Source organism: Orycteropus afer, unplaced genomic scaffold (assembly GCF_000298275.1).
Source record: "Orycteropus afer afer isolate SDZICR_OR568_19922 unplaced genomic scaffold, OryAfe1.0 scaffold00362, whole genome shotgun sequence".
Classification (NCBI taxonomy): Eukaryota; Metazoa; Chordata; class Mammalia; order Tubulidentata; family Orycteropodidae; genus Orycteropus; species Orycteropus afer.
The window spans coordinates 2,384,630-2,396,625 of NW_006921949.1; the positions used below are offsets into that span (position 1 = coordinate 2,384,630).

The 11,996-nt window shown below is 35.6% G+C and overlaps 1 protein-coding gene across 1 annotated transcript in view; it reads left to right on the forward strand.

Moving 5' to 3' along the window:
- The window catches only part of PPWD1 (peptidylprolyl isomerase domain and WD repeat containing 1), a 30,753-nt gene extending 21,476 nt beyond the window's left edge, over positions 1–9,277 (forward strand). The window contains exons 8-11 of the mRNA XM_007952856.2: positions 3,070–3,251; positions 4,727–4,808; positions 6,601–6,783; positions 9,134–9,277. Of these exons, the coding sequence (XP_007951047.1) occupies positions 3,070–3,251; positions 4,727–4,808; positions 6,601–6,783; positions 9,134–9,277 (591 nt within the window). The remainder of the gene's footprint in view (positions 1–3,069; positions 3,252–4,726; positions 4,809–6,600; positions 6,784–9,133) is intronic.
- Positions 9,278–11,996: the final 2,719 nt, after the last annotated feature.

Sequence of the window (11,996 nt, forward strand, 5' to 3'; positions counted from 1 at the left end):
CTATTTGTGTTATTTAAGATGATAGGCAGGTAAGTGGTTGTGGAGTCATTTCTACATCCCAGATAGTTTTTACATGGAGCTTTGGTGGTCAAGTGGTAGAATTCTTACCTTATAAGGAGGAAGTTTGGTTTGATTCCTAACCAATGCAACTCATGAGTCAGTGGAACCTTGCACGTTACTGTGTTGCTAAACAGGTTTCAGTAGAGCTTCCACACCTAAGATAACTAGGAAGAAAGGCCTGGCAATCTGTTTCTGAAAATCAGCCATTGAAAACCCTATGGATCATATTAGTCTGATCTACAACTGATCATGGGGATGGCACAAGACCAGGTAGTGTTTCATTCTATTGTGCATGGGGTCACAGTGAGTCAGGGGCTGACTCAGCAGCTAACAGCAACATAGGGTTTAAAAATTCTTTTTAAGGTTTTTTATAATTTTTCTTCTTTTACTTTTGAACATAATTTATCTCCCCTGCTGGCCTAGTGCCTAAGGCATTTGCCTACTACTCAGAAGGTTGGTGGTTGAAACCCACCAGCCGCTTCATGGAAGGAAGACTGGGCAATCTACTTCCATAAAGATTTACTGCCTCGGAAACCCAAAGGGTTGCTATGAGTCAGAATCGACTTGATGGAAGTGAGTTTGGTTTTTTGTGGTTTATTTTGAACTTGCACAGTTTTCTTCTGTAAATGTATTCCTTTTTTTGATTTTTCAATCCCATTGTAATGGTGCTTCATTGGAATTTCTGTATTTCCTGAGAAATTATTTTTCTCTCTGCATAACTAAAAAGCATTTTTTAACCAATTTGGGCTCAAAATGAAACAACTAATGCTATCTACAAATAGAACTCTAGTTAATTTTGTTTTTTCCATAGTAGCAAAATACTTTTTTTTTTTTTTTTATAATGATAAAACAAGGAAAGTAAAGATTTCTTTTTGGTGTTAAGGAAAGTAGAAGAATAAGGGAATTAATAGGATTTTAATGACAATAAAAAGTTAACATTACCAACTGTTGCCATAAAACTTATCGTAGCTTCCCAAAAACACATATAATAAAGAATTATAGTTTTAAAATCTATAAAAGTAAAAAAAATATAGGCAGATCTAACTCTTATTCCATCGTTTTAAAATAAAGCTGTAAACATTTATTTACACAAAGTGAATGTGTATAACAAAAGTCTAAGCACCCTTTTGAGTCCTGGTTCTGGGAAGATGAAGATCTGCACCACAGCAGTTGGTCCTCCCAACTGCCCCAAAACCAGACTCAGAAATAAAGCCACAGGCAGCTCCCTGGAGGGACATCAGGAATTACATTTTAGTGCTATGACATTGCAGCAAGTGAGCAGCCCAACTGCCTGTCTTCCCAGCCCCACTCACCCCAGGCAGAGAACTGGGGGTCCTGCCCTCCCCAGAATGCCCAAGGGGCAGAGGTGGGCAATAGCCAGAGGGAGACCAGGAAAGGAAAAGGATCCAGAAGCAGCCTCAGGCCCTGCTTACTATTTGTCACCCTTTTCTCCTCAGATTAGGGAACTCAATCTGAGGGTGGAGTCTTAAATGATTTTATGACCCTAAAGTAGGTGAATTCTTTTGAGAATTTTGTTTATGAGTTTCAAAGTCATTGCCAAAATTTGTTAATATATGTTAAAAGAAAATAATTTTTACCTTCATAATAATTACAGATAAAATCAAGAAATTAAGTCATAAATGAGAATTGATCACAAGTACTAAAAATACATATATTCTTCCCATCTACTTTATTCAGAAACTTTAGGTAACATGTTTTCCTTTTCTTTCCCTTAAGTTTACTTTTATGTTGATTAAAGTATGCATGTTTATTGTTAAGTTTGAGGAAATAGAGAAAGAAATCATTCACACTGCTTCCTTATAAAACTTTCATGAATTTTCTTTGTCTTATAGGTACATAGTCATCTGAGTTGTGTGTGTGTACAAGTAGTGTTTTCTAAATCTTGAACTTCAGTAGTTTCATCTGTAAAGTTTAAAAAAAAATTTTTACAAGTAGCACAGTAGATGTTATTCCTTTGAAAACATGTTATTCCTTTCCAAACTTTGAAATAACATGTTAAGACAGTAACATCCTAACTTGCTTATTTGTTTACTTAGAGTCTATCAAAGTCATTAAGGAATGACATTAGGCAAGTCAGGAACTAGGCAACTAGCTTTACCTTTCTAGAATTTGGTTGGCATCAGGTAGAGCTTTCTTAGGTGAGAGGATTTCAACTTACTGAGTATCAGATAAAAGAAACAGCCCTTGAGGATTCCAGAATTTTACTAACCAAAGGGTTTTTCTTATTTCTCCCTATACATCTTGTGATTTTTAGCAACTTAACTTAAAATCTGCATCCTTTCTTCTAGGCCTCAGGGTTTAGATGTTTAGATGGGGCTCTGCAAAAAAAAAGGGGGGCCACAATCCCATACTGATTAATCTTTGTGAATCCTCATCCTACCTCGTACCAGTTCCTGTACATAACAGTAATAACAATTGTTAATATTTATATGATACTTTCTCTGTGTTAGGTACAGTTCTCTAAGCACTTCATTTAATATTCACAACAGGTGTCACTATGAGGTAGGTCCTATTAACCCCATTTTATGAATGAGAAACTGAAAAAATTAATGTAACATCCCCCAAGGCACATGACTAATAACAGGCCGAGATGAAATTCAGTCTAAATACTGAAAACTGAATCTAAATACTGAAAACTGAGTAATAGATGGTAAGTTAGGACATATACGCAATAATATAAAACTATACCAAAACCATATTTTGTTAAATGTATAATCAAGAAATTCCCATCCAAAAGGAAATTAAATCTGATTTGAAACTATACATCTCTCCTATATATGTATTACATGGATTATTTTTATAGTAAATAAATGTAAACATAATTTAATGTGTTCTGTGGTGCGAAGTGGTTCCTGAATTAAAGATTTATTCGGATGTGAATGCTTACTTTACTCAAAAATTTCATTAGAAATGAAATTTTCTTGTTCATAAATTTTCACCAGATGAAAAATATAATTAACTAGCTCACTTTTTACTTTCCTCCTTGAGTTTACCAAACGAGAACCAGAAGATACAAAAAGTGCAGATTCTGACCGAGATGTTTTTAATGAAAAACCTTCTAAAGAAGAAGTGATGGCAGCTACTCAAGCAGAAGGACCTAAACGAGTTTCTGATAGCGCCATTATCCACACAAGCATGGGCGACATTCACATCAAACTTTTTCCTGTTGAGTATGTACTGCTTTTGTTGTCTTAAACACCAATGTAGGTGTCTATGTTTGAGAAAATTATGCAAAGTTAAAATTATCACTTTGACTTAAAGAAGTCTGAAGAATTAAAACATTTGAAAGAGCATCTATTCTGTGGTTTCTCATAATTATTGTCTACCCAAGAAGTAACTAAATACACACACACAGACACACACATATTTCATGGGTTTATTATGAGAAAGAAATACATTGGCTATGAAAATGCTAGTATAAACTGTAAAGTGACATACAAATATCTGTTACTATTACCATTAACTGAAAGGTTTCGTGACTTTCTTGTCATAACTGGCTTTCCTCTCAAAGCAATCTTTAAGAGGATAATTATTTTTCCTTCCTGACATTTGCTAGAAATCTTTATTTCCAGTAGGTATATAGTTTTAAAATTAATTCCAACCAAGAACATAATGGCTTTAAATGAAAAATTTTAGTTTTCTTGGGCAAGAGGATTTCTAATTATTGAGAGTCAAATAGAAGAAACAGGCCTTGAGAATTCCAGAGTTTTAATAAGGGTTTTTCTCATTTCTCCTAAAAGTATTGTGCACAATTTAAAAGTTTGTTTTAAGAAAAAAAAAGCTGAAAGTATTGTGGGTAGTTTAAAACTTTCCAAAATGAACATGCAATGCCAAATACAATGAATTATCTTTTGCTGTTTGATCCAAAAGGTGACATGTTGTATGACACCTTTACTTAAAAATACTTACGTATTTGAAAGTGAATGTTTTTGTCATACCACATCTTGGCACTGAATGAAGGACTAGGCAGTTTTAGACTCCTGGACAATCTCATTTCAAGTGCTCAGAACCTATGCACCTAGTAAACCTGTTTTCTCATGTACTTGGTGTGAAATTCTCGATTCTCCCTTCCATTCCCAGCTTTGAGAGCTATTCATGATAATGTACCACATTAAATCATTTCATGAGATTAATTAATGTTGAGAAAGCTTTACTCTGAGTGTGTGATAGTCATTTACAGTTGATTATATTTAGGCGTTGTCACCTCTATGAATAAATACTTGGTCAGGAATGGGCCCCTATTCTACAATATTATTTTTATAAGCAATTACTTTTTCTGGGAACTTAGCATATGTGGTGAATGATATATATTAAGGTGTTATGATTTACAGCACCAGTGGGGGTCACTATGATTCACAGTCAACTTGATGGCAGTGAATTTGGTTTTGGTTTGGTTTATGGTTAATTTTTTTAAAATTGCTAAATAACTTTGAAATCTAAAACCTGTCAACCTCAAATATAATAAGCAATCATGATCTAAACATACTAAAATAAGAATAGACTACTAATTATATGCCCTTTCAAATGTTGATTATCTTCTGAAACATTCAGAAGATACTGAAAACATTGGGAAGCAGAACTGCAAAGAAAATGGTCTTAAGATGCTTTGAATAGATTTCATTATTTTTAATATATATCTTATTAGGTGCCCCAAGACAGTGGAAAACTTCTGTGTTCACAGCAGAAATGGTTATTATAATGGGCATACATTTCACCGAATAATTAAGGTAATTTATATAAATTTCTTATGATTTAAGGAACAGTAAGTTATTTAAACAACAAGTTATTGTAAATAGCCCCAATAATGGATACAAACATTCCAGTGAAGATGGTGCAAGCCCAGGCAATATTTAATTCTATTATATGTAAGATTGCCAAGAGTAAGAGCTGACTATTGCAGCTAACAGTCTATAACAAGAGGTTTACCTATTACTTCACACTTAACAGTTTATCAAAAAGAAATAGGAAAAAATGAATTATGAAAGTGAAAACAAGAATGGGTAGTCATAAGTATCAGATCTAGAAGCAAGAGCAGGGATAATAATAACATGGCTAACTTTTTTAAAACAGTGCAGCAATATCTTTTAAGCAGCTAAGTCTCCTTACCGTCCAGTGGATTCCAACTCACAGCAACCTGTAGGACAGTCACACTGCCCCATAGGGTTTCCAAGGCTATAAATCTTTATGGAAGCAGACTATCATGTCTCCTGCAGAGTAGCTGGTGGGTTCAAACTGTCAGCCTTTTGGTTAGTAACCAAGCACTTAGCCACAGCACCACCAGGCCTCTAGCAGCTAAAGCAAAGGATATATAATGAGTGTGAGGTGAAAGTCACACTGAGATAGAATTAATAGCCAAGATAACTTGTTCTTGGTGGCTGGTTAGGTCTACATCTAGGATATGTTGTTGTTGTTGTTATTTGCCATCGAGTCGGCCCCGACTCATAGCGACCCCTCCTTGGGTTTCCGAGGCAGTATCACTACAGAAGTAGGATTGCCCAACCTTCCTTCCGAGGAGTGGCTGGTGGGTTTGAACCGCCAGCCGTCTGGTTAGCAGGCAAGTGTCTTAGCCACTATGCTACCAGAGCTCCTCATCTAGGATATAAGGTTTTAAATAATAAAAGAGCCATGATGCCTCCCATTTGTTAAGAACCACTGTTGTACCTGAAGAACAGAGTGAGCTCAACCCTGGGATTTTTTAAGCACCATTCTCTAAATTAGGTGGAGCAGTGACATAGTTCTTGGTGATTGGCAGCAGAAATGGGAGGAGGAAAAGTCAGATTCAGGATTTAAAGAAATTAGTGAAGTGACTCAGGAAATCCAGAGTGTTTGGAGGGGAGAGGAAGAAAAGCAGGGCAGAAAAACTGTGACGAGACAATTAAGGGTCTAAATGTTAGTGGGCAAGAGACCAAGAGATTCTGCAGATGACTGATAAAAGTTGCAGTAAGAAAAATGGCATTATCAAAAGGGCCAGTACATTTTTTTTTTCTCCAGTTGTGAAAGATGGATGCTCTCATTCAACATGGAGTAAATTCCTTTATTGTAGCTGTGAGTAATATAGTTTCCACCCTCAAGGAACTAAATTAGTGGGAAGGGACAGGCATGTGAATGTGATGAATGCTTATATGAAAGACTATTAAGGCAGAGCACATTAATTCTGAAGTAAAATTTGTGAATACCTTAAAACTTTATTTTTTTGCACATTATATAAGACATTATATAGTATCTTATGACTTTAGTATTAACTGATTTTAATTAAATTACTGATAAAAAAAGTATGTATGTGTATACATGAGCAGACCTTTGCATATTTGATTATTGAGAATAAGGTGGTGGTTAAGCAATGGAATACATCATCTAAATCGGACTTACTAAGAGCTTAATCATGTCACTTTATAGATGGCTAAGGAAGGTAAAATTTCATTGAATACGAAGTACTATTGGTAGCAATACATAAAACTCCAGAGCATACATATATAGAAAAGCACAGTGTAATATACTTTTTGTATATTTTCTGTTAAGGGCTTCATGATTCAGACGGGAGATCCAACAGGCACTGGTATGGGAGGAGAAAGCATATGGGGAGGAGAGTTTGAAGATGAATTTCATTCAACATTACGGCATGACAGACCATATACACTCAGCATGGCTAACGCTGGATCAAATAGTAATGGATCCCAGTTCTTCATAACAGTAGTACCAACGGTAAGTACAGCAGCATTATAAACCAGAGACCCATATAGGCCATGATATAAGAGAGTGAATTCAGTGGAAGAGCGGGGCATTATTTTCTGCCACTGTCTATACATAGGGAGCTCTGGTAGCATAGTGGCTAAGACACTTGCCTGCTAACCAGACAGCTGGCGGTTCAAACCCACCAGCCACTCCTCGGAAGGAAGGTTGGGCAATCCTACTTCCGTAGTGATACTGCCTCGGAAACCCAAGGAGGGGTCGCTATGAGTCGGGTTTGACTCGACGGCACATAACAACAACAACAACAATCTATACATAGGAGCTCTGGTCGCGTAGTGCCTAAGGCACTTGACCGCTAAACAGAAGGCTGGCAGTTCAAACCCACCAGCCACTCCTCAGAAGGAAGGTTGGGCAATCTACTTCCATAGTGATACCACCTTGGAAACCCAAAGAGGAGTCTCTATGAGTTGGATCCTACTCCACAGCACATAACAACATTTATATATGCCAAGATATAAAAATGAAAACAATTCAGATAAAAAAATGTAGAATTACCTAACAAATCCATTTTTATTTGGCAAAACAATACTTTCAGTTAGTAGGAAGTACATTGGACTATGATTCACGATATTTAAGTTTCAGCTCGGCCACTACTGATTGTGTAATCTGAAACAATTTCACATCTCTAGGCCTGTTGTCTCATCTTTAGAACGGAGGAATTAGAGTATGACTATGTATAGTGCCTAAGGCACTTGACTGCAAATCAGAAGGCTTGAGGTTCAAACCCACCAGCCACTCCTCGGAAGGAAGGTTGGGCAATCTACTTCTGTAGTGATACTGCCTCTGAAACCCAAGGAGGGGTCGCTATGAGTCGGGGCCAACTGGAGGGCACATAACAACAACATGATACATTCTTGTCAATTGAAATGTTACATGATTTGGATGCTGTATGAACACCATATTAAAACCTTATGGGAGCCCACTTCCTACTGTCCTTCTTACCACTGCTGCTGGTAGAGCTGCTGTCAGAGGCCAGAGGAACAGGCACCAGCAGTGGTGGTAGCTGAGAGGGCAGTGGTGGGAGCAAGCAAAAGAAAGTAAATGATAAGGGAACAGTGCACACAGCCCTGTCCACCCCATTCGTCCTCCTAAGCAGTAGGAGCAACCTGGGTGCCACAGGCCTCGCTGCTACCGCCACCATTACCACCACCACTGGCTGGCTCACCTGCCCACAGGCAAAGCCTGAGAGTCCACACCTAGAGCCTGTCCTCTGCCTTACCTGCCTATATCTCACACATGGCCCAGTACTACAAGAGTCTGGGTTTAGGGTCTTTAAAACCATTAGGAGAAATAGTAAACAAAAGCAGAGCTGCTTTCCCTTTTTTTTTAAAAAAAAGAAAAAATTTACAGAACCATGGACATACATGCATTCAGATGTTGTCCAAATGGATGTTAAGCAATACAGAACATTTTCCACCTTTTTTTTTTTTTTAATATTTGAATTGTGCAAACATTTTCATTCTCCTTTTCTGAGTTGTTCCTTGCTTAGTAACATAAACTCACTGCCCCCTAAAGGTTACTATCTCATCTTTCAAGTTGCTGTTGTCAATTTGATCCCATACAAATAGTTCTTAAGAGCATAATGCTCAAGGCAGACATTTTTTTTTTTCCTCCACTAGTTAAGCTAAATTATCGTTTACTTTTAAGGTGACTTCAGTGGCATTTTAGATTTGAGGAAATTCTGTATAAAATCATCTAGCTCTGTTGCTATGCAGTTCCACAAAATAATAAAAACTATATTCTTTATTTTTTGAAATTAAGCATCAAGCACTGAAGAGGGATATTTATAACTAATACATGCCAGGTATATAATCTCATTTAATAGTCATAATCCTTTTGGTATCGCTATACCCAGTTTTAAGTAATAGATGAGGAAACAATGAGCTGTGATTAATTTGCAGTCAAGAAGCAAAAACAGTAATTTGAACTCCAAATGCCAAAGCACATAGTGCTTACTAAAATATCCCATACTGCCTCTTTGTTGTTCAGATAGGATTCCTACAGAGAACTTTTAAAGCCTGAGGTGTAACTCTTTAAGCCATGCAAAGTACTTACTTTGGCAAATAGCTTTCAGCTCCCTTTGATCTGAAGGATGCATATTTTTAATTAAATATTATACTAGACTTTCATTTTTTTTCATTTAAATATGTTAATTGATTTTAAAAGCTAAGTGAAATTATTGTACTTGTTTTTATATACAAACTAAAATGGAGCATACATTTAAAATCTCTTTAATGTGCGCAGAGGATGAGATTTAAGAAATGTGGGTTTACCAAGATTTTCCATTTGTCCTCCAACACAGCCTTGGCTTGATAATAAGCATACAGTATTTGGACGAGTGACTAAAGGAATGGAAGTTGTGCAAAGGATCTCCAACGTCAAAGTCAATCCCAAAACAGATAAGCCCTATGAGGATGTCAGCATCATAAATATTACCATCAAGTAAAATAAGATATGCCTTATTTGCAAATAAGAGTAATACATACATTAAACACGGGTATTTTACATTAAGAAGCTCTAAGACTGGCCAAACATATAAATCATGTTTCAAGGATACAGTATTGTATTTTTATATTTTCATTAAAGGCCATTTTTATTAATCTTTGCCTTTGATTTTTCTTAATTTTCATCCAGGAGGTGATAAATTGAAATGGACTAAACGCAGGCAAAACACTCATTGATAATTTCTATTGAGACTCAAACCTGTATTAAATAATCGTCATTTGCTTTTGTTTCCTTTTTAAAAACTTCCCAGATATTCTGCTCTCACGATGTGTTTACTTAGATCTACTAAGAAAAGGTATTAGGATCTGGTATTATATAACTAATATAATTATACCTCTGTTGGTATAGTAGTTAAGGCATTTGGCTGCTAACACAAGTAAGTGATTCGGACACACCAGCTGCTCTGTGGAGCAAAGCTGAGGCAGTCTACTTCCCTCAAGATTTACAACCTTGGAAAGCCAGTGGGGGTCATTATGAGTCAGAATTGACTCAATGGTATTTAGTTGTGTGTGTGTATTTATCATACACTTATTTCTAAGGTTTGTGTTTCATGCCAATTAGTTATGTCTTTCTTTTGAGCATTGTTAATTAGTTAAGGACTGGTAAGTTAAGTTTCAGTGTGTAAATAGGCAGTCCCCTTTGGTCAAAGTGTTAAATTCCTCAATAATTCTAAAATATTCTTTCAAACAGAATAAATGAATACCTCAGTCACTGTTTTTGTATGCAAGTTCATTTACTGTTTTCACATTCTTTTTCCATTATAACTAAACAATTTTTACCTCTGTCCTCAAAATATACCATATCTTTTCTTACCTTAGTACATATCCCATGGATAATACACCTTTAAGAAAGTATACACTGAATAAAAATTACAACATCTGTCTTAGTTATCTAGTGGTACTTTACTTTAACAGAAATATAAGCAGGTGGCTTTTAACAAGCATTTATTTCATGATAGTTTAGGAGGCTAAAGCCTGAATTCAGGGTGCCAGCTCTTCTCTGTCAGCTTTAGAGAAAGGAGCTCCTTGTCTCTTCTGGTCCTGGGCAGTGTTCATGTGGCTAGGCTTCTCTTTCTTTTCCTCTATCTCTGCTTCTCTGGCTTGCTTGTTTAATCTCTTTCATACCTCAAAAGAGATTAAGACACACCCTATGCTAATCCTGTCTCATTAACATAACAAAGACAGCCTATTCCTAAATGGGATTATAACCACAAGCATAGAAGGTGGGATTTACAGCACATATTTTGGGGGGGGGGGGGCACTATTCAATCCTAACAGCATCTAATAATGGAGAGATTTAATAGAAACGAGCTATAAAACAGTATGGGTTCTAAATCTTGTATTGATTGCATTTCTTCATTTACTTCATAACTATTAAGAAACACTGCTAGCTTCCAGACATACTCTTTAAGAACCTTACAGGCAAACCATGTTCAACAGACCTATTTAGAGAATTCACATTCTTTAGTTTTAAATCTAAGTTTATGCTTCTCCTACTGATGTGCATGATCATTTCCTTTATTCATTTTATACCAGACTCTTATAAATGGGAAAATACGCTTATTTCTGCTATTTTAAACTAATATAATTCCCAATCCCTCCTTTTAAAAAGTACAACAAAGTTGGACATAAAATGACTTTCACTATGACATTTACTTTTTCTTACCTACCTCGTAATTCACATGTGAAGGCTTAATTGTAAATTTTTGGTAATGCTGCCACCAGGTGGTTATTGCCCAAAAAATGCAGTTGTATTTTTGCTTCACGTGAAAATCACATTGCATTACTGATTGCCCATTGCATATCAAGAATTTAACAGAATTAGGTGTAAAAATATTCACTGACAGATGTCATTTTTAAAGCATGTTTAAAAATTAACAGCATACAATCTGATTGATTCACTAATCCTTTTCATTCTTCGAAAAGAATACAACTGTTACCACTTTGCAAATTGAGAAATAGCCCAGTGTTACATAAAAGCCTTTCTCTTTGTACTTAGTTCATAAGCTACAACTAAGTTTTCAGTTAAAACAATCATTTAAAATGCTTAAGATAAATTAAAAAATTTTTAAAGCAATAGTTTCACATTGTTAAAAAATGAAGTTCACAAAACACTACAGTTGCACTCATTTAAATGTGACCAAAATTGTAAACCCAGGTTATTTCCAAACCTTTGCTTTATCAAATAAACTACATCTTAAATGACATGAAAATCAACCTCCATTTTATTTTATTATTCTCTTAACCACAGTACAAATAAGACTGTAATATTGGCTATATGGTTCAAGAAACACTTCCTTATAATAACAATAGGCAGGCCTACTCCTTTAAAATGATCTTAACATTTTACTACTATCTATATTGATCACATATGTATGGCTTCTGCTGGCTAGAAAGTATTCCTGAACTACAGCCCAGTGCTATACACTTGACAAGTATAAATCATAGTAATATTTAGGCTTCATACAGAAATTCAGAGCTAGGAAGCAGATTTTAGATTGTATTTAAAACCTCTCATTCTTATATTTCATACTTCCCAGGGGAAACCAGCACATTCTTAACTAATGATTAGTCAAAGAATACAACCACAAATAGTTATAGGAATCTGGAAAATAAAAATACATGGTTTTTAAAAATATCACAGAAACACTACCATTATAT